Source organism: Sceloporus undulatus, chromosome 3, assembly GCF_019175285.1.
Source record: "Sceloporus undulatus isolate JIND9_A2432 ecotype Alabama chromosome 3, SceUnd_v1.1, whole genome shotgun sequence".
NCBI classification, from domain to species: domain Eukaryota; kingdom Metazoa; phylum Chordata; class Lepidosauria; order Squamata; family Phrynosomatidae; genus Sceloporus; species Sceloporus undulatus.
Window position 1 is genome coordinate 114,176,830 of NC_056524.1, and position 23,077 is coordinate 114,199,906.

General features: G+C 39.7%; 1 protein-coding gene across 19 annotated transcripts in view; it reads left to right on the forward strand.

The window, feature by feature from the left end:
* DOCK9 (dedicator of cytokinesis 9) overlaps positions 1–23,077 on the forward strand; it is a 180,440-nt gene that overhangs the window by 150,315 nt on the left and 7,048 nt on the right. For 10 of the 19 annotated variants that reach the window (XM_042456882.1, XM_042456886.1, XM_042456900.1 and 7 more), the window contains 11 exons: positions 3,349–3,531; positions 8,360–8,473; positions 11,717–11,932; positions 12,857–12,914; positions 14,501–14,607; positions 16,866–16,988; positions 17,791–17,904; positions 18,119–18,124; positions 18,500–18,535; positions 19,205–19,351; positions 19,775–19,985. In XM_042456882.1, the coding sequence (XP_042312816.1) occupies positions 3,349–3,531; positions 8,360–8,473; positions 11,717–11,932; positions 12,857–12,914; positions 14,501–14,607; positions 16,866–16,988; positions 17,791–17,904; positions 18,119–18,124; positions 18,500–18,535; positions 19,205–19,351; positions 19,775–19,985 (1,315 nt within the window). The remainder of the gene's footprint in view (positions 1–3,348; positions 3,532–8,359; positions 8,474–11,716; positions 11,933–12,856; positions 12,915–14,500; positions 14,608–16,865; positions 16,989–17,790; positions 17,905–18,118; positions 18,125–18,499; positions 18,536–19,204; positions 19,352–19,774; positions 19,986–23,077) is intronic. The other 9 variants (XM_042456895.1, XM_042456898.1, XM_042456884.1 and 6 more) reach the window with 2 other exon arrangements.

Below are 23,077 nucleotides of genomic sequence, written 5' to 3' on the forward strand. Positions count from 1 at the left end.
AAAGGGGGATGGGGGGTACAACCTAGTGTGGGTCCAGCTGAGGCCCAGATGTCAGCCTCAGACACCTCCCTAGCTATCCCCTGCGAGAAACACCAGACCCCAAAGGCAATTCAGAGGGATTGGTTGCTACCTCAGCCAGTCATATTTGGAAGGCCACACTCGGGGTGCTCCCTCCCAAAGCCTGTGACTTTGTAAGAGAGAATCAATCCCAGATCAGCCCCAAGGGCAGTCTCCTTCCACCATCACCCTGTTGCATTCCCCCTGGAAGCAGTTCCAAAGACCAATCCTCCATCACAATGGGGTGCCAAGGTGTACACCAATCTAATATCTTCTCCTTCCACTACCTGCCAAAGGAAACATTTATTGACACCACTGCAAGCAAGCCAATAGTCCCAGTCCTGGCAGGGAACAGTATGGGGTAGGTGAAAACTCCCAGATAAAAGGGTGAGGGGAATCCTACCTGGCCCCAAAGTAGCCAGCTCACACTGTACTGCAGGCAGGTTGCTGAAATTGCCAAAGAGAGTGCATGAAAAAGGGCAATAGACTTAAATAGCATTTCTAATGCCTCCATCTAGTGATTCCATTTGGCTAAGTGGCTCACCATCGGGTCTCCATTCACAGGGTTTGATAAAGAGGCCCCCACCCTCGCAGCAGCTTTGCTGTATAATTGTTTAAACAGACTTTTAATTTTTGTTTGTTTAAACAGGCTTTTAGTGTTTTTGTTTAAGCAGGCTTTTAATAGCTGAGCATGGAAAGGTTTTATGTAGATGTGTTTCATACTTGTTTTAACTTTTGTGTGGATTTTAAATTATTTCATAGTGTTCAATTTGGGAACTTTTAATTGTTTTTAAATTTTTATTGTAAATTTTTTAAATTTGCTATATCTGGAAGCTGCCTTGGGTCCCACTGTGGGAGAAAGGTAACATATAAATCAAATTAAGTCAGTCCAATGACCGATTTTGTCCAGCATTCTGTTCAGACAGTAGCCAACGAGTTATCTATATGAAGCCCACAGGCTGGACATGAGTGCAAGAGCACCACATTTGCTGGGGTTAGATGTGGTCCCTCTTCTTCCCCCATCCACCTGTCCCTTTAACTGGCTCCCTGCCCCTTTCCTGGTGGGATAGCTGTCTTTCCAAGGCAGCTATCCCACTGGGAAAAGGGTGAGGAGGATCAGTTCCCTTTTGCCCCTTTCCTGGTGGGTGGCTGCCTTGGGAAGGCAGCTATTCTCACCAGGAAAGGGGCGGGGTTGGCACATGCATCCTTCCTGGCTTCTCCTTCCTGGGCTTTTTCCTCCAAAGGGGAAAAGCCCAGAAGGGAGGAAGAGGAGAAGTGCATGCAGGCGGCCTTGACCTCACAAATAATCAAAATTGCAAGTGTCAAAGCCGCAAATGTGGAGGGCCGACTGTATTGATGTGAGAGTGGTTTGATAACCACCTTGATTAGTAGGCTATGATGGCCGTACTCACTGTGAATTTTTTTATGTCTCTTTTAAATCCATTTACTTTTCAGCCAACACTTGTGGTAAAAAATTGCACAGTTGTGTTCTCTGTTTCCTTTTATCTGTTCAGAATCTCCCACCATTATGAGAAAGGGAGGGAAGTATCTTCTTATGCATCTTTTACACAGGATGCATCACTTTATAGACGTAGAGGCGAAACAGACCGCCCCTTTGCTCTGCCTTTCGGGCAGCATGTTAGGGCAGCATTTACACACTACATGTTCCCAAGCCACCTGGAAGCTGCCCACCCATTTACACAAGGGCCGGCTTCCAGGCACTCTGGTGGCGTGGTGTTTATACACCACACGCCACCGGAGTGCCTTAAAGCTGGCTTCCAGATGTAGCAGAGCAAAAAAGCTGGCTTTTTGCTGCTCCTTTTTCAGCTGACAAAATGGCAGATTGGGGTTGTGGCGTGTGGTTGCCATGGCCCCAATCTGGCTTCAGAAGGGTTGGCTTGATGCGGCCCCTTTGGGGTAGTCTGTTTCACCCCATACTCAACTTGTTCTATACTAACAATCCCAAGCATACAACTTTTTGTCGTAGTGAAAGTGTTGCAGCTCCTTGATCATTACGTTGTTTTCTATGCAGTCTGTAACCCTAGATAAATCACACTTCAGACTCAGAACACCCCGTGAGTTAGGGACACTATAAGTCAAAAATTACTTCAGTGCACACATAAGTGTGTAATAAGTATTGTGTACCTGTTTTACAATGATGACAAGAGTTCTTAAACACACTGAGTAATATCTTTTCTTCATTTGTGTTTAAACAGCTCTATTTCCCCTTTGTTATGGATTCTTTCTAATTGCATTAAAAGCTCTGTTTGTAATTGCAATAAAAGACATTTTTTTAAGTATGTAGATTGCAATAAATGTTTTTTAATCTTTATTAATGTATTTAAAAAAACAAACCACAGCAAACATACTGAACATTTAAAAACATACAAATGACAAAAAATGTGAAAAACAAAACATACAATCAATAAAAACGTGACTTACAAGTTCTTATTCTGATATCTAACTTCTATAGTCTGACTTTGTACTATAACTTTGATTCTCAGTAGTTTTCCTGATTGTATTTTAAATTACTTTAAAAAACGAAGCCTTCTTAAATCCGTAATCTTCATTAATTAATTAATAATAAATGTTGTTTGTATAAAAAAATATCCTGCCAAAATTGTAATGTCAAATTTTCTCTGCTTGCCAGCTATGTTGATTATTCAATACTCACAGTAGCTCTGTGATCCTGTCAATGTCACCTACTTTCACACATTTTAAGCAAAAGAGAAGTGAGATATATTTACACCTGTTACAGACAGCCAAAATAAAGCTGCTTCGAGTCACAGTGGAGGCATGGTGTTTCAATGATGCATGTGTCCTAAGAGTCCAGAAGCCACACCAAAGCCACGCTCCAGTCTTTAGGGCTGGAGTGTGGCTTTGGTGCGACTTCTGGACTCTTAGGATGCATGCATCATTGAAACACCATACCTCCACTGTGAAGCAGCTTTATTTTGGCTGTCTGTAACAGGCCTTAGTGTCTATTATATGCTGCTTTTAACAAGTTGATCGTCCACAATTACCTGCCGGTATTCATTCCATTAACAGCCCTGGGGTTGATTTCATTTTTTGTTCATCGCATGTTTGTAACAGTTGTCATAGAAGTGATTTCTACTCTGTGTAATGACCCTATAATTTTTTTCTGTGTGCATGGAAACACATTTAGCAATACAGAAAATGAATTTGATTTGAAATAATATATTTTACTTCACTGGTTTTATGTAATCATATTACCCTACCTTTTAAAAGAAGTTAGTCTTAACGCTATTAATATTTTTGTGTCTTCTACAGTTTCCCTCTACATTTTATGAAGGAAGAGCTGATATGTGTTCTGCATTGTGCTATGAAATTTTGAAGTGCTGCAATTCTAAACTGAGTTCAATTCGAACAGAAGCTTCACAACTCCTTTATTTCTTGATGAAGAATAATTTTGATTACACAGGAAAGAGGTCATTTGTAAGAACACACCTACAGGTCAGTGCATTTCTTTACTTGTTTCATGGATTTTAGAAAATTCATAATTACTCTTTCTTCTGTCTTAACTACCATTTCTTCTTGTAGGTTCCATTGGGTACTCTCCAGTTTTTGTCTTTTTCTCCTTTATGCTATCCTACCTTAAATACAGGATTGTATAGTTAATAGGCTTAAGTTAAATAGTGCATTGATCTGCTTCTGCAGAGAGCCTCATAGGAAGCATTCTGTAGTGTTCTAAAGAATTTTGGTGGTAGCCCCGCGCAACTCTGCCAATGCTATATAATGGGCTCCCACTGAAGCCCGCCAGTTCCTTTTTTTCCACAGCTGCCTTGTCAGGAACAGCATTCATGTGCTTGTATTGGAAGATATCTTCTGAAGACCAATTGTTGGTGTGGGCCTTGAGCCACGCTAGCCCTTGGGGCTTTCTCGATTTATTTTAAGAAGTATGTCGAATGCAGCACTAACATTCCAAACTGAGATGGGCATTTGAGCTGCTTTCACTGTTTGGGTGAAGGCCATATTGTTGCCTTGTGCATACATTGTACTGCATTTACACCACAGGCCAGCACAACAGAGAGAACTGCTTGAAAGCTCCCTTGTATGAACAGGCCTTCAAACCACAAGCACCTGTGTATCGTAAACAGCCTTCAACATCTACAGTCAAAGCAAGTACTTGATAGCATTCTTCAGCATTGAAGAAGTCTGCACAGGGAAAATGCAGCTTCAGTTCAGACATGATTCAGTTCCTCCAAATGGAAGACCTCAAATACTTTGGTTGAGACTATGTACTCCAGCTAAGAAGACCAGAGGCAGTTCTGTAGACAAGTCTTTGCACTGCTGTTTGACCCCAGGAAGGTCTATCAATGTCTAGACTGCCTTAAACAGAAGAAGAAGAGATCAAAGAAGCACTCCTCACACCGACTTTCTTCTTTGTATTTGGGTGAAGTAGAACCATTTATTCCACTCAGCAAAGTTGCCTTAGAGGTAGTTTTTCATTAGGCCTTGGTGTCGCCCTTGCTGGATTCTCTGAAATGGTGTACAGTTGTGGCTGAGACTATGTCAGTGTGTGTATGGATGTACAACACTATTATTAAGCCAGAATCTGGCAGATGGCTGAGGCAACATCTGAAAGAGTTGCACCATGGAGTGTCATTGTCACACCTCTTGGAAGACATGCCCAGGATGATTCAGCAGGCCTGATGCAAAGGATAATTTCAGGCACCTGTGTGGGGACATCATGCAATAGACAGTGTGTATAAATATGTGCATAACCTATGGACAGTGTGGGTTATTACTGAGTTGTGAATGGTTGGTTATCATGTATAGAGTGCTGCACCTTTACTTAGTAGTAAAGTTCTGCAAATAGAATTGGTGATGCTTGAGTATTTCTTTAGCACCTGGTGCAGTTGTAGATGCTAGCAGCACTGCAGAGTCCAGCAGAGAAGGTACATGAGTAGAGTATGCAGCTCTGACAGATTACAGTTGTCCCTCCGTTTGTGTGGTCTTGGAATTCGCACCTTTGCTTATGTGTAAGTGGCAAATGGAAGGGGGACATAAAGGGTCGCACACCTGCGGGCATGTCCCGCCATTCAAGCCTATGTGGCTTGAATGTCGTCAAGTTTCCATTTTCATGGGAGGGAGGTCCAGAACGGATCCCCTGCAAAAACGGAGGGCCGACTGCATTTGCATCTAGGACAGGAGGTCAGACAACCATGTTTCGAAGAGAGAAATTCAAAATTCTTCTGTTGTCCAGTTCCTATCTCAGTTCAGTTGGATTAGGCACAACATGGTCAAGAGAAACTTCTCCCAGCAATCCCATCTTCTCATCTACACCTTTCCAAGTCACAATTTTTCTCCGGTTCAGATACTGATTGAGCTTCTTTATAATTGGAGTAGATAGCACCATTGGTCCCGTCCATAGCACATTCATAGCTGCTGTATTCATAGCCGGTGATATCATGGCTATTATTGGAACAGGTCCTTTTCTTGGGAATCCTGTTATTCTGATGCCAGCTTTTCTGCTGGTGACAGCTGTTCTGGGCACTGTACTTGTCACTATAGGAACAAGGCCTCCTTAACACTGGAGCTGGCTATGTTTAGCCTGGAGAAGAGAAGGTTAAGCAGTGATATGATAACCCTGTTTAAATATTTGAAGGCATGTCATATTGAGGATGGAGCAAGCTTGTTTTCTGCAGCTCCAGAGAATAGGACCCAGAGCAATGGATTCAAATTATGGGAGACAAGATTCCATCTAACTACAGTGCGCCAGTGCCATACGCGGGTGCACTATAGGCAGCCTCTTGCTTATGTGGAAGCCCCATAATAATATAAGCAATGGTGCGTGTGCTGCACCGTTGCCGCATGCATACACCCTATTGCTTCCTGTGGGGTGCAAGCATATGCAGATTTTCCCTGACGTGGGGGGTCCAGAACGGATCCCCTGCGTAAGGGGAGGACCTTAGGAAGAACTTCCTGATGGTAAGAACTGTTTGACAGTGGAACATGCTCCCCCAGAGTTGGGTGGAGGTGAGGTAGAGTCTCCATCTTTGGAGGTTTTTAAACTACCTGTTGAGAGAGCTTTCATTGTGTATTCTTGCATGAGAGGGATTGGACTGTGTATGGTCCTTCTGGTCTCTTTCATCTCTATTATTCTAATGTATCTTTCGAGATGAAAAAGGCACCTTTCAGACTGTATGCATTCAGCTGTCCTCGCTTCCATTCAACAAGTTCACACATCAGCTGATGGAATCTCTCCTAAACAATCTCTTCCAAACTCTAACCCGATCATTGTCAATGCTGCCCAATCCAGAGCTTCATGAAGCCTGCCCTCTGCGCCTCCAGATAAAGAGGGCAAGAAGATATGGGGAGAGTATTTTACTCTGTGGCTGCTGTAGTCTCCAAGAGCTCCAACTGCTTAGTTTGCATGGGAGCTTATGATCAACTCCTTTGGGAGAAGATGACTACATTTCTTAATGAACTCAGAGAGATAAAAACCGTAAAGTGGCTTCGCTTCTTCAGTTGGAGGCACACAAGCTGGCGGGTCATCAGATCATGATTGCTCAACACATCACTGACTGTGGGGGCAAGGCTATGGCTGGTGTGGTTGCTCTCCGTCACTGCACATGACTAATTATCAGGCCTTTCTGACCAGGCTAGATCAGTAAGTGAGAACCTCTCATTTGGCAACGTTGGCCTGTTTAATTCAAAGACTGACTCCCAGCAGGAATACACTCACAAGAAGCAATACACTGTGAGAAAGTTTGGTTTCAACCCACCTTGTGTCTTCTTCAGAGTTTTGGTACAGTGCTCCCAAGTACATGAAGTACTCAAAACAAATTTACAGCCCATTGAGATCATGGTTTTGATGCAGTTACCAACCGTCTACATCTCTAGCTCAGAAGTCCTCTATTTCAGGCCTGAAAATTAAGCCCAGGCATCTGAGGAGAAAGGCCAATGAAGCCCCCAAATGCCAACTTTGACTTTCTGTTGAGCGATGGCTCAGTAGCCATATCTCTAAACCTGGAGCCTTTGCCCACTAGCCCACCAATCCCTCTGTCCCCAAAACTGCTCTCCTTCCCATTTTGAATCTGAAGTAATTCACTGGATTTGTGAAGTACTTGAGGTTCAGAAAAGAGACAGCACAGACACTAAAAGAAAACTTAAAGATTGAGGATCTAATAGTATCAATAGATCATGTTAGGAGATTTTCAAGGAGTGCAAAATATACAACATATCCAACTGTACATAGTTTCTTTACATGGGATTTCAATGTAGTATTAATAGTATCAATAGTAATACTGTAGTATTAAAGCCTGTTTGACATCATCCAGTGAGATCTATGGCTGCCAGAGCTACCTGTGCTGTATTTATTTTGTTACAAGACAAAGCTGGAAAGAGCCTACTGTACAGGCATACATTTGGATAGGCATAAATCAGCACAGGCTTCTTTTGGCAGAACAATGTTTCAGGTGGTAGTAACATAAAAATTATAGTCTCACACAGAGTTAGGAGCTTGAGTATATCCCAATCGTGATGGATTGTTCCTCTGTGCCATCCCAAGAATGAGAGGCTAGACTTACTGTGAATAGCCTTTCTGGGAGGAGCAAGCCACATTCGCATGCGGAACAAAAGAGAATATAAATGTAAATATTTTGATTTTAAGTCAGGGCTAGATAATTTAACTGATGGAAGTGGGAAACCAAGTCCCAACAGTGATAACTGAAAAAGAATGTAGACTCCTGTCTAGTCGGGCTGGCACATGGGGATTGCCCCAATCATAGTGGATTGCTCCACCTGCCATCTCAATTTCTCAGTCACAAATCATTTTCTCGTGGAAATGAACACTGTCCCTGTCAGTCTGATCTCTGAGGGGAGGAATCCTAGCTTGTAGATTAAGTCAAATACATTCAGGAAAGCAGGATCGTATTCTGTTTCCATTTCTACGTTTCTTTTTGCATTGTAGATTTCATTTGGAAACCCAACTTAATTTTTTTACCCTCCCCCATTCTTCACTTCTGATAATTTATCTGATGAGTAAGATTAGGCACACACGGGCAATGTGATGCAGCCTGTACACAGCCTACATAGCACATAAAAAAACAATTTCAGATACCAACGGCATCATTTTTAAAATTAATAGTTTTGTGTAAACTACACTATTAACTTAATTAAATCATTCTGATTATATTAGGTGTCAATTGAAAATATAACATTTTTATGATGCAGAATATATTTAAAAGTTCATGTCTAATTTTAATGTATACTGAACTGCAGTCTTGAGATAATATTCAAATATCTGAATTTTATGTTTTCTGTTTTTTTTTACAAGGTTATTATTTCAGTGAGTCAGTTGATTGCAGATGTTGTTGGAATTGGAGGAACCAGATTTCAGCAGTCTCTGTCCATCATAAATAACTGTGCCAACAGTGACAGGCTTACTAAGGTTTGTAGTAGCATTTTGTGTAATAAAAACAATTATTTCCATGGCAGTTTTCCTCTAGGATGTTTCTCTCCCAGATCTCTTTAAAGCTGCAACATGGTCACAGCTGTCTGCATTTATATGGCATTACAGTGGGCCCTTGGTATCCACTGGGGTTTGATTCCATCACACACACATGCGCACACACACACACACACCATGGATTCCAAAATCTAGGTGCTCGAGTCCCATTAAATACAATGGCATAGTAAAATTATGTCTTGTAAATGAAATGGCAAAATCAAGGTTTGCTTTTTGGAATTTATATTAAAAAAAATTTCAAGCCAAGGATGGTTGAATCCCTTGTTCAGTTTTTGCATAGGTCATTCACCAAGACAATCAAAGCTACCTCTGTGCAAGTAGGAGCCACAGTTATATGCACGTATGGCTTTTCCTCATGGGCCAGTGTGTAAAAGACTACTGACCATTCAAAACAGCTCCTTTAGCAAGCTTTTTTCAGATGCAGTTTTCACAGAGAGTAATAAGGATTTTTTGCTCCCCACATTGCCATGGAGTACATCTTCAGATAGGCTATAGACAATATTTAGTCAGACTCTGAGTTTTCTACCAATGTCTCTCTCTTACTCATTTTGCTGCTGGCATTTCCTTGGCGAACCAGGGGGCTGATTTGATTCTACATTGAGATTGGACACTCAGGAGCACTGGTGTCAACTGCCTTGGACATGCAAGAGTCAATGAGGGCTTTGACTGAATTGCCTGCCTGGGCAACAGGAAAGTCCCCAAGAGCCATCAAGAAACGATCCAGATCCATCAGCCTTCTGGGGCAGACCTTCCTAATCCAGTCCCGACCATGGCAGAAATTCTCAGTCCCAGCCAGTCTAGACCCATCAAGACAATAGAACTGTATATGGTTCCTCCACTGCCAGATCACCATCTCCCTACCCAGCAAAGAAAAGGTTCAGAATGTGCCCAGCAACTAGTTACCACTTGGGACCAACTCATGGTTGTCATGGTAAACATGAAGTCTTGAGCTACTCCTAACAGGACAGCCACAGCATGGGTGTTGGAAGTTCCCCAGCACAAGAAGCTGACTGGACTCCAATAGCAACTTTGACGCAACTCTGACACTATCTCTCAGGAAGGGGGATTATTGATCAGATGGATAGGTGGTAAACCATCAGAATCCCTGTCTATCTTAAGACAATTAAACCCAAATGGATCATGTCGGGGGGCCCCTATTGTCCACTGCAGTTCCACCTCCCATTCCCCAGGTCTTGCTTGCTCTTGTACAGGAAACCATGGTAGGCAAAGCTGATTAGCTCTCATCCAACCAAGTTTCTGTGATAAATGCCAGGCTGGCATGGTTGTTCAAGGTCAAGTCTTAAGTGGCAGTTGTATTACCATTTATCAATTTGGCATCAAGCAGCAATTTTATTAATCCCAGGGAGACTCTTTTTGAGGCTATTGAGGTTATTTGAGCTGGGGGATGGTTTGAGGGCAATTGACACCCTTTTGCTTCCTTTCCCCCAAGTCTACCTTTTCTGTATCTCTCTTTGCCCTGTACAACTATGAGGGTTGTTATCTCCCTGCATTTAAAAATTTACCATTGCATGACGATATCTGTGTAAAATGGAACTTTGTAGTCTCTTGTTGAGGCACTAAAGTAAAAATTCCTTGTATAGTAAAGTAAGATAAAGGCTCATCGGAAATTACTTTTTTGTTACAACTGCTTTGCTTAAAAAGGAACAATGTTAATACTAATAAATATGAATTATTCCTGTGGGCAGGGAACTGTCTGTTATCCCCTCTATTGTAAACCGCTCGGATTCCCAGTGATTGGGCGGTATATAAATAAAACCTATTATTATTATTATTATTATTATTATTATTATTATTATTATTATGAATTATTCTGAACAATAGTTCACAAACTTAGGCCTGGTACAGATGGATGGGAGGCGCTGTAACCAGGCCAAAAACTAGGGTTCAGGAGTGTGCAGTGGTGCCTCCTGTCCACACAGGGGTTGCCATGATGGCGCAGCGTCTGCACATTGCAGACAGGAAGTACCATCATGGCATTGCCCTTTCCTGTTTGCGCTGCTGCCAAAAAGAAGCAACTCTAGGCAGCTTCTTTTTGGCAGTGCGTTGGTGTTGCACCATGAGGCTGCTGCAGCACCGACTCGGGGCAAAGACAGGCGGCATGGAGCTCCATGTCGCCCGTCTGTCAAGCCCCTTAGTTCCTGTTTTGTGCTGCTTGCTTATTCCTAGAAGACTGTTTTGAGCAGCAGGCTTTTCTTTTTTTTTCTTTTTTTTTATCATCTTTATTAAGTTTTAAATATAACATAAAACAATACAATTGAAAGTTTAACAATAAACTTATCGAATTGGTTGTAGAAATACTAAAAGAACGCTTCTTCATACCCTTCTTCATTCTTCTTTTCTTGTCTCTCAAGAAGGGAGGCTCTTACATTTAAACTTATATAGCCCATGCTCAAAATGATAATAAAAGTATCTAATGCTCCTTTGCTGTATTCTAATTTCTAGTTTCTGAAAGCCCTTTGATACTAAGTTTACTTACTCTGTATCCTTTTACAATGTATTTAATTCACTGATAGACTTAGATTATCTAATATGTTACAACAACATGAACCATAAATATCCAAAAACCCTTTCCTTGAACCCTCTCAATGAATATAGTGATAGTATAGATGGAAAAAGTCTTTATAAATTCTTCTGCTTCGTTAGAGTTCTACCAAAACTCTGAAATATTAGAAGAAAAACATAAAATGTCAAATTTCACATAAATTAATATCGCACTCGAACTTGACCAATTTTTCTTCTCTTCTCCCACCCCTCTATTATAACTTCTGTTCTTTCTAGTTATGTCCACTGAATTTAAATTACAATTAAAGAGATATCTAAATCCCAAACTTTCCCCCATTGGGTCAGAACTTTTTTCCACATTTCCTTTCTCTTGTTATTATCTCGATTCTGAACATGACATGAAATAATATCAAGTTCTCTAAATTCATTGATCTTCATCATCCAGTTTTCCCAAGTTGGTAATTCTTTGGTTTTCCAAAGTCTTGCTATCTCTATTCTGGCTGCTGTAATCATGTACAGAATTACCCTCCAATTCTGGAGCAGCAGGCTTTTCACTGGACATGTGAAGTTTAGTTCTCACTGAGTTTTGTGTACTTTGTGCTTATTTTATATACAGTACTGTCTTGTTTTTCTGCACTCTAGCACACTACATTCCCTTCTGATGTAAAGGATTTGACCAAACGTATCCGTACGGTCCTAATGGCTACAGCACAAATGAAAGAGCATGAAAATGATCCAGAAATGCTTGTGGATCTTCAGTACAGTTTAGCAAAGTCTTATGCCAGCACACCTGAACTCAGAAAGACATGGTTGGATAGCATGGCAAGAATTCATGTTAAAAATGGAGATCTTTCTGAGGTAAACAAAGAAAAAAAGTTGTTTGCAAGTGCTTTTGTGTGAGTATGGTACCTTGTTATACCATGCATTCACACGAAGCCAAAAAATGCCAATGGTAAATCTCACACTGTGTATGTATGAGTCTTCGATTTGCCTGTCAACTTATGGAGACCCCATGAATTTTATAAGGTTTTCTTAGGCAAGAAATACTCAGAGCTGGTTTTGCCACTTCATTCCTCGGAAATATAGCTTACAGCACCTGGTTGCCAGTCTCCCATACAAATACAAACCAGGGGTGACTCTGCTTAGCTTCCAGGATCAGATGGGATCTGGTGCCTTTAGGGTGTTTAGGCCACTGTGTCTAGATAAAATTATGGGGAGGAAATTATGCTTTGCCATGGCCTGTTTCCTTTGGCAACAATCAACTGTTAATTGAATTCTGGGGTAGTAATTTTTTTTTGGGGGGGGAGGATACTTTTACTTATAATTTGCTTCCTGTTTAGATATCTTCTAGCACTAAGCTGAAACTATCTTATCATGGGTTCTGAAAGAAATCTTTCCATGTTGCAGGCAAAAATCAAATAACTTATCTGTTTTCCTGTTCCACACCCTTTTCTTCTTCCTCTTCCTTGCCATTAGTGTCCTTGGTACCATTTGCTCACACTGCTGATCAATCTACAGGAGTTTAATGAAGTTACTGTGTTATTGCTCATTTTATGACATCATAGATTTAAGATAAATTGTGCATGATGCATCACATGGGTTGCCACAGCCAATGGAATTGATGTGGCCAAATGAAAGTGAATACTGTACACTTAAGAAGAGGCAGCAATTAGAAAGAGTGGATGTGCTGCTACAGATTCTAAGTGTCACTCTAGCTATGTGCAGAACTTTGCTGTGTCACAGTAAAAAGTCTATGGTAATTTTGTATTTGTTCTTTTTTAGGCAGCAATTTGCTACGTCCATGTAGCAGCACTAGTGGCAGAATATCTTCTACGAAAAGGTATAAATCACACAATTACTCCTTTATTCTTTCCAAAAATCATAATTATAAAACTGCACTTTTATTAATACTTATATTCAAGCTTTCTTCTAAATTGTTGAAGACAGGTTACATCCCTTATCCTCACAGCACTTCTACATAAAAACATAAGAACTGTTTTGGATCATTTCAGAGGTCAGTCTGATCCACCCTACAGTGTTCACACAGTGTTGGTTCAGTTGTGATATTTTCTTTTATCACTCCTGAATCTCCAACCATTCCCTTTCAGTATAATGACTGAGGGGTTGTCCACACTGGCAAAAAGAAAGCAGCTTTAAACCAACTTGAAGCCTACCTATTCAGATGATGCATGGTGCCAAACCAGGTGGAAGCCAACACACTCCAGGGAGCTGGTGGTTTTGGCAGGAAGCCCCTAATATAGGGCTGGCAGAGGTGGGTGGGTCTACCACCAAAATTCTATTTAGAACATTTGTAGAATGCTACAAAGAGGCTCTGCACAGGTATAGGATAACCCAGTTATGTGAGTTCATAGATTACCACTTGAAGAATTACAGTTAATAGATATGCAACCTGTATTTGAGATTAGTTCTTATTCATTAATCACCCTTAACTTCGTGTGATTAATGAATAAGAACTGATCTCAAATAGCAATCTGACTACTCACTTTCCTCCAGGATGGGAACTGGTCATTTATTCCAATGCTCTGCTTGCCTTTTTTTTTAGCCAGTTTTCTATCCATAAGGAGACTTCTCCTTTTCTCTTATAACTACTAATTTTGCTGAGGTGTGGGATTTCATCAAAAGGTTTTTGGAAGTTCAAGTAGATAATGTCTGCTGTATTCCATGATTTAGACTGTAATAACTTATGCGTGGCCCAAAATCATGCATAAGCTATTACCATATGGCTTGTAACAGTACACAAATAACTTGAAAGAAATGACCCTATTTTATAAGGTAGTGAAAACATTCTGTTTATCACAAGTTTGTGCATTTAACGGGGACTAAAACAGGATACTCTTAGAAAATGAAAATATCTCCCCCTTTCACATAATACATTCTCTTGCTTCACCAGTTACTAAGATGTAAACTGAAATGAGATTAAATATTTGCCCATTTCGAATGAGGGTGAAAAACACTGTCTTAGTCTGGTTTGACTTAAACGTATCATTAATTGTCAGTAATGACTACCTGCTGCCTGTGTGTGTCTGGAATCACCTCAGAGAGATGTTCATTCGTGGAATAGAAAAACATGTGCCACAGCTGTAGATGAGGCAAACATGGCAAATAGTAGTTTTTGATTTGTGTTGTAATTTTTTTATTGTATTTATATTATATCCTGCCTTTCTCTTGAGATGAAATTCAGTAAGGCAGAAAGATTTCAGTACAAAACCTGCACAGAACTAATTGTTGCAAACTAATACCTTCTAGCCAATGATGTGGCAGCTATTTTCCCACAAATTTATCCCATGGTGTTACAGCAATCATTATCAGACTTTTAACAACAACAACAGTGTGGGACTTCAAGTTTCTCCATCTAGTTGATAGACATCTTAAGATGATCTGTGTATTTTTCTTTTGTATAAACAGGAATGTTTAAACAAGGTTGTATAAGCTTCAGAGTAATTACTCCAAATATAGATGAAGAGGCTTCAATGATGGAAGATGTAGGAATGCAGGATGTTCACTTTAATGAAGTATGTAAATCAAGTTTATACTTTATATTACAAATGCATTTTCTGTTATTTTCTGTTGCATTCTTATTTTCTAAAAACATTGACACACTATGAAGTTGAAGGCTTTCATGGCCAGCATCCATAGTTTTTTGTGGGTTTTTTGGGCTATATGGCCATGTTCTATAAGAGTTTATTCCTGACATTTCGTCAGCATCTGTGGCTGGCATGGAATAAACTCTTATAGAACATGGCCACATAGCCGGAAAAATCCACAAAAATCATTGTCACACTCTTTCAAGGACTAACAAAAATGCCTTTTAAAAGCCACCAAAGTGCAAATATATGCTAGAGATGCCAATTGGGGAAGGAACTGATTTAGGCAAATGAGTTACAGTATATGACTGTTTTTATGCCATTCATTCCATTGCAAGATGAAAATATGATCACTAGTTGATTTGATAGAGAATGACATTATTGGTGGGGAAGAGAAGACTCTTGCACAACATAATTGAGTTTAACACCGAAGCTTCATATTATTTCTTTATTGAAATTTGGGAAATGGAATTTGCAGGAACTAAACAGAGCAGTGGAGGACAGGAGGGCTTGGAGAGATCTCATCCACAGGGTCACCATGAGTCAGGTTGACTTGAGGGCAATTAAAAACATACTACATTAGTAATTTACTGGTTTCCAGTGCATTTTGAAATTTATTCAGGATTATGGTTATGACCTCTAAAACCCTTCATAGTTTGGGATCTGTAAGATTTCCTTTTTTCTACATTTACCTATCCTTTGTTGTCATCCAAGGTCTTATCTAGTGCCCTGATTGATTGAGGTATCATAAATAGATCTACTGGGGGGGGGGATGGGGGGCTTTAAGTATGGATTCATCTCATCTATGGAATGCCCTCCCTACATGGTCTGCTTGAATTAATTCAAAGTGTCAGACAGTGATAGGAGCTTGTAAAGTAAAGTTGAAATTTGTCTATAAAAATAGAAACTGATGGCCCAGAAGGAGCGACCAAAGGCTACTCTGGCTGGGATCAGACTAGGACCATGGTGACCGCATGGCAAGTTTCCAAAGTGGGCTGCCACCACAGTCCCAAGCCAGCCAGTGACAAGAGCTAATCTGCTCCTTTTGGGGCTGGCTTTCCCCCCATTAGCACAGCCTCAGAGCGGCTTCGCGTATGCAGCATGTAAACATCATGCCCTTGAAGTGGCCAGAAGCCGCCTTATTTGGCCAGTACATTTGGGGCCATGGATAAATTATTCTAGAATATCATCTTTCTATTTTTTTAAAAAAGGAGTTGGTAGTTTTCTGGCTATTTTAAAAATGTTTTCTTTAATGCTCCTTGGGGAAGTGTTTTTTTCCACTGACATTTCTTGCACCTTCTTTTCCATTTGTGTTTTCTAACTCAAAGGCTTTATCTTGTTGTAATAATCATCTGAACTCTAGACCCTGTTAAAGTTATATATAAGTCCTGGATATAAAGAGGGCAAGACCAGGTTTGGTGATAAACTAATAAAATGCACTTTTGTCCTGCAGGTTATCTATTAAACTGATATGTATGATGACTGTAATTCTTGTTTATGTTTCTAAACAAGTAAAGGAGTAATAGGTTTGGTACTGTCCAGTCTTTTAATTACTTTCAATTTACTGAAAACTTCATTGAATTCCTTTTTTTCCTGCTAATTGGCATTACTGTTTACCTTGATAAGTATCTCAATAATGCCAGTCCACCTGTATTAGGATATTTACATTTGTTACTGTTTGAAGACTGTTCTGTGTGCATGCATTCACACAAATACTATAGGTTGAGTGTCCTTTATCCAACAATCCAAAATACTCCAAAATTGTTGTTTCATGCACAAAAATATTAAAAATATTGTTTATATAATTACCTTCTGGCTATGTGTATAACGTGTATATGAAACATAAATAAATTTTATGTTTAGACTTGGGTTCGATCTCCAAAATATCTAATTATATATATGCAAATATTCCAAAATCCAGGAAAAAATTCAAAATAAAAAACATTTCTGGTTCCAAGCATTTTGGATAAGGAATGCTCAGTCTGTACCGTATACGTGAAAATGCATCTCTTCTGTAGTTGCTGTTGTTTAATGTATTTGTACTTTCTGCTGATTGGTTTACTATATCATAATACATTGTTTGGTGTTTAATTCCTCTTAAAAATAATAAAGTTAGGTTGTTCTACATTAAAGCTCTATTCTGGTTTAAAATGTACTATATTAGCTTTCCCCCCCACTGTAACTAGGATGTATTGATGGAATTGCTAGAGCAATGTGCAGATGGACTGTGGAAGGCTGAACGTTATGAACTGATTGCTGACATCTACAAACTTATAATTCCTATTTATGAAAAGCGGAGAGATTTTGAGGTATTTTATATCCATCTGTGAATACTATAATTATTTTGTTTAATATTGGTCAGTACTGTGTTACATTGAACTTTGTACTAGTGAACATTATCTGTTAGCCCCAATCAAGCTAAAGCAAGTCACAGCTAAATCTTGTTGAAAGTTACAAGATTTCATTTGGTTCAGATTAATTTACTTTATTGGGCCTTAATGAAAATACCATATATACTCATGTATAAGTCGAAAAATTTGTATCAAAAAATTGACCCAAAAACCTGGATCAACTTATACACAGCTCAATATGGTAATAGGCTCATTACCCAAGTATCTTCCCAGCTTGGCTATTTCCCGAGGGGGCAGCTGGACTGAGGGAAGGAGGAAGGGCAGTCGTTCGTCCCTGGAGCCTCTTCCCAGCCTGGCTGCCTCCTTTACATCCTTTAGAAGATGCCCTTAAATTCTGTCCTTGTCTTATCCACTGGTCACATAAAAATCCATAATTTTGGTCCCAAAACCTACTCTCCACTTATACATGAAGTCAACTTATAGTCAAGTATATACAGTAGTAAAGTTTGCCTAACATTAGTCAACTACCACTTTGTTTTCCAGACAGTTGCCACACCTAGTAATTCAAACCACTACCATCATTAAATGGTTAATTTGTACCACTAGCGCACCATAGCAGGATGAATTACGATTATTAAATGCACCTTGATCAAATTGTTCAGGTTTTAGAATGGGATGTTCTTTGTTTTGTTTTGTGCTGTTTAAAACATAATAAGTAACAAGTGCCATTGATAGGAATATATTTTAACCTTCTTTTTAGAGGCTAGCTCATCTGTATGACACATTACATCGAGCATACAGCAAAGTCACAGAAGTAATGCATACGGGAAAGAGATTGCTGGGAACCTATTTCAGAGTTGCATTTTTTGGACAGGTGAATCTTGTTCTTTGTTCTGTCCTCAGTTCCAACTTAGTAAAGTATTATTTTCTAAAAACATCCTTTAAATATCTATATTGTATATTTCTAATTGCTTATATTGGAAACTAATCAACTGTTTATTGTGCTCATAGCTGCATTATGAATGGGAAATCTCTTCATTAGTAAACTTTCTGCTTTTTTCTTTTTTCTTTACTATTACTTTCTTAAGGCAGCGGTAAGTTTTCCAATAATGGCCATTCGTAACTATTTATTAAAAAATGATTTGGTGCTTTGGTCTCAGTTCGCTTTTGTCAATCTTTATTTTTTAAAAAATGTAGTTCCACTTGGAGAAAAAAAACAGCACCTCTGTTGGTAATGCATGCTTAATGCAAAAAACGAAATAAAACAAAACCCCAAACCAAGCTTTTAGCTGACATTCTATTTTAAGCAAACTGTGTGTGTGCGTATATGCGTGTGTGCATGTCGTATTCGGTGTAGGAAAATCAGTTTTAGATTTAACTGAAATATGATCATTGGTATATAGGACACTGAAATGTACAATTTGAATAATATAACATTCCATTTATTCTGTTGTTTCTTATGACCATAGCAATACCAGTTTACAGACAGTGAAACAGATGTGGAGGTAATTACAGAAACTGCTTCCCAAAGCAAGCAATGCAGTAGTAATTACTGCATATGAGCTTAATTTGATGTGGATTTTTTGTCAGCCTAGTCTGCGTTTTATACGTGCTATGTTGTGTTCTTTGCACTACATTGTCCATTTCATCTTGAGATAGCAATATTTATTTTGCCAACTTTAACCATTAACTCAGATCTGGTTTTCTTTATGAAAGCAGATACCTGTTTCACCTTCCACTGAATCTGTTTTTATTGTGCTCAGAGGAAATAAGTAACTACTGTGTGGACACTGTGAGAAGTGTATAATTCTTTTAAAAATAAAATAGGATTGGATTAAAATGAATATAGATCAGGTTTAGTTTGCACTGTGATTTTTGGAGAGGACTAGCATACTGGCATGTGAAACAGGCAGATGAGCAATTAGTATGGGAAAAAAGACTTTTCATCAAAACATTAATGTTGACATTTCACATAATTTATAGCATTCCCTTAAATAACCTTTTGTTTCTATTTCTATTACACCCATAGCTGTTCTACACTTCTTGATTCTTCAATAGCACTTTTTTTTTTTTTTGCTTCATCCTTGGCATTATCCATTAACCTAGCTTTAAGTACTAAATATATAAATATATATCAGTTCAGAATGTCACTATTTTATTTTATTTTTCCTAAGGGATTCTTTGAAGACGAAGATGGAAAGGAATATATTTACAAAGAGCCTAAACTCACACCTCTTTCAGAGATTTCCCAGAGACTACAAAAACTATATTCAGATAAATTTGGATCTGAAAATGTCAGGATGATCCAGGATTCTGGCAAAGTAGGAGCACAGACTTATATCTGTATAAATAGATGCAACAGTATATGAATGTGAAGCATGTCTTGATGCAATCTATATAAGTGTGAAAAATCATTATGAACAAATTAATTCAATTCCATATGGTTTAAAAATCTATACAAAATATTATAAAATGTGGGAAATGGGGACTAGCATGTGCTTAACCTGAAATTTTCTCTCTAGCCTTACTTAAAAGGTGGCTCATCAAATTATTGTCTGTTGAGCAATTGGCAGCGCAAAGAATGGGTCCGTGATTGTAGTAAAAAGGAGCTTGGGAACATAACATACTAATTCCGATACTGAAATTATCATGAGACTTTAAGATTTTATTTATCACATCTTTTTATTAGCCTTTAAATGATTGTATGCATTCATAGTTGAGTTTTTGTTTTCTCGTGTTTAAAGGTGAATCCTAAGGATTTGGATTCAAAATACGCCTATATTCAAGTTACGCATGTAGTTCCATACTTTGAGGAGAAAGAACTGCAGGAGAGAAAAACGGAGTTTGAAAGAAATCATAACATCCGTCGCTTTATGTTTGAGATGCCTTTTACTCAGCTGGGGAAAAGACGAGGTGGCGTGGAAGAGCAATGTAAACGGCGCACTGTTCTTACAGGTACTAGACTAGACCAAAAATGATATTTCTTCCACCACTTTCTTCTTTTCAAACAGCCAGCCATTTAAAAGTACTAAGCTGTATTACCTGCTACTTGCTTCATTTCATTCAAAACAGTCTTACAGTAATCTCACTCTTTATTAATTCCTGCATCTCTTGAATGGTTCAAGCATCCATGTCCATAACTGTATTTGACAGGAAGCTGGCATATAACTTTTAACCAATGAATCATCACTGTCTCTCATCCCACAAGTATATAAGGATAGAAAAACCATCTTATTTCTGGTTCATGTTAGTTTAACATAACCATCACGAGTCTCTTTCCATTTTCTGACTCAGCTCTAGTTTTTTAAAGGAAAAACTGCATTAATGTTTTATGCAATCACACAAATAGGTTATACAGTGTGCCCATGTTTTACATGGGTGTGCCATACGTGGCTTTCAATGTACGCTGAAAGCCACACCAGAAAGGCCCCTTGCACACCCCGGAAGAAGCATGGTGTTGTGTGCCGTGGGCGCAAGCCCCATTACTTCCAATGGGGCTCCAGCATACGCTGATTTCCCCTTATGTGGAGGGCCCACTGTATCTGTGCCTGCACAGCTAGTTCAGAAACATCTAGTATCACTAGGCAGAACTTCAATTGCAACTTTTTTGCAGTCGCTCTGCCCACCTGTATATAGCCCCTAGTGTTCCTGCTCTTTCTCCAGTTCCTTTTGTCTGCCGTGTGAGCAGCTAGGAAGGAACTTTGCTCTGGCCCCGTATCCAGTCAGTGCAATCGAACTCAAGAGCCCTTGAGCTCAAATTCAGAAGAGCCCTCAGGCTCAGGCCTTAGATAAGGCCCCCTGTCAGGACTAAGTGACTAGGGAGTGAGTTGGATGAAGATGCTAGGCTGGAGGATAAGCCTTCGTTTCAGGATAATCTCCTCCAGCACTTGGTCTACGACTTTGACAGTGGCCGATAACTCCTGCTGGTCAATGCTGACCAACTCCATCAAAATCTTCAGCGTCCTAAAGCTCCATTGTCCTTTCCAATCTGGCTGGTAGTTAGGGCCTCCACTCCAACCAGACCTCCAGTTTCACCTTAGCATGAGTTGCTCTACACCCGCGGAATGGCCATCGACTCCAGCGCACCTTGTCAACTTGGGCTCTTCCTTTCCTACGGACGACATCAGATCATTTGCGACCAGATAGTCCATATGGCCACTGCTCTTGAAATTGAAGCTGACTATACTGATGAGGAAGCAGTCAATCCGATTGAGAGAAGGCTCCACAGGAAAGTTCTAACTTGTCCTTCCGTCGGCTACCTTTCATCACTGGAGAAGATCACCAAGCATTCTTGGTCGACTCTGGACATGATCGCATCTGCCGTGAGGAAAATCGAGAATTTCGGTTTTTAGGACTGGAGCATGGCTTTAGCGCAGCTTCCGGATCCTTAAGACGCATGCATCATTTAAACAGCATACCTCCAAAGTGATCTGAAGCAGCTTTATTTTAGCCTGTCTGTATGGGCCTAAGTTTGGATCATTCTGGGTCCAGTAAAGAACTAATTTTATGTAGAAAGTTTTGTACACTATTTTGTTTTTATTATGTCTGTATTTCCTTATGTTCAACAATTAATATGCCAAGGGCAGGGTACAGTTATTTTACATGTTGACTCATCACTACTCTTTGCACTGTGATTATTATAGGCCTGTTACAGACTGCCAAAATAAAGCTGCTTCGGGTCTCTTTGGAGGTATGCTATTTAAATGATGCATGGGTCCTAAGAGTCCGGAGGTCGCGCCAAAGCCACACTCCATTCCTAAGCACTGGAGTGCAGCTTTGGTGCAGCTTCTGGATTCTTAGGGTGCATGCATCATTTAAACAGCATACCTCCAAAGAGACCCAAAGCAGCTTTATTTTGGCAGTCTGTAACAGGCCATAGTCAGTAATTTAAAGACCACAATAGCACGTGAACAGTTGCTATGTTGTCCTTTACTTAGTAAGAAACCAGTGGAGATTTCTTACTACATTTTACTATTTACATTTCATACACACGCTAAAAGACACATACATTGCCCTGCAGAAGTATTGACCTCTCATTTTGACTTTTCCCTATTTTAATTATATATCCTGGAGTGAAATAGACTTAATTGAAATTGTAACCATTTGCTCAACAATGAAGGTGCAAAACATTTTTATTGTGGCATAAATGTTAAGTGTATTCACACACAGAGACACACCCCATGTCAGTACTTGTCAGAAGCACCTTTGGTGGTAATTACAGCTGTAAGCCTTCTTGAGTAAGTCACTATCAACTTTGCACATTTGGATCTTGCCGTTTTTGCCCATTCCTCTTGATAAAATTGTTCTTCCTCTGTCAAATTGGATGGGGGGACCATTGGCAAATAGCAATTTTCATGTCTTGCCATGGATTCTCAATCATATTGAGGTCTGGACTTTGATCAGGCCATTCTAAGACATTCAGATTCTTGTTTTAAAACCACACCAGTATTATTTTGCTTGTGTGTTTAAGGTCATAGTCCTGCTGGAAGAGGAACATTCACCCCAACCCCAGGTCTCTTGCCCTGTATTTGGCTCCATTCATTTTACTTTTAATCCTGGCCAGTTTCACAGTCCTTGCAAAGGAAAAGCAACCTCCACAACATGCTGCTGTTACCACGCTTTACCCTGATAATGGTGATCTCAGGGCAATAAGAATTGTTGGCTTTGCATCACACATTAAATGCAGTTTTGGGCTCATCAGACTAGAGAACCTTATGTGAGTTTATATGAGCCTGCCTCGGCTCTAAGGGGGTGAGGCCCTTCTCTTGGTCCTACCACCTTCCCAAGCACATTTGGTGGGAACAAGTGAGAGGACCTTCTCAGTGAGTGCTCCCAAGCTTTGCAATTTCCTCCTTAGGGGAGGAAGCTAGGGTGGCTCCCTCCATTCTGTCCTTCCATCTATTCTGTTCTAACAAGCTTTTAGGGATTGACTAGAAGGGCTTATATATATAGCTGTCTTGAGTTCCAGTATTGGGAAAACAGCAGGATATAAATTAAATTGTTGTTGTTGTTGTTTCCAGAGAAGGAAAGAAATGTGTAGTATTTTG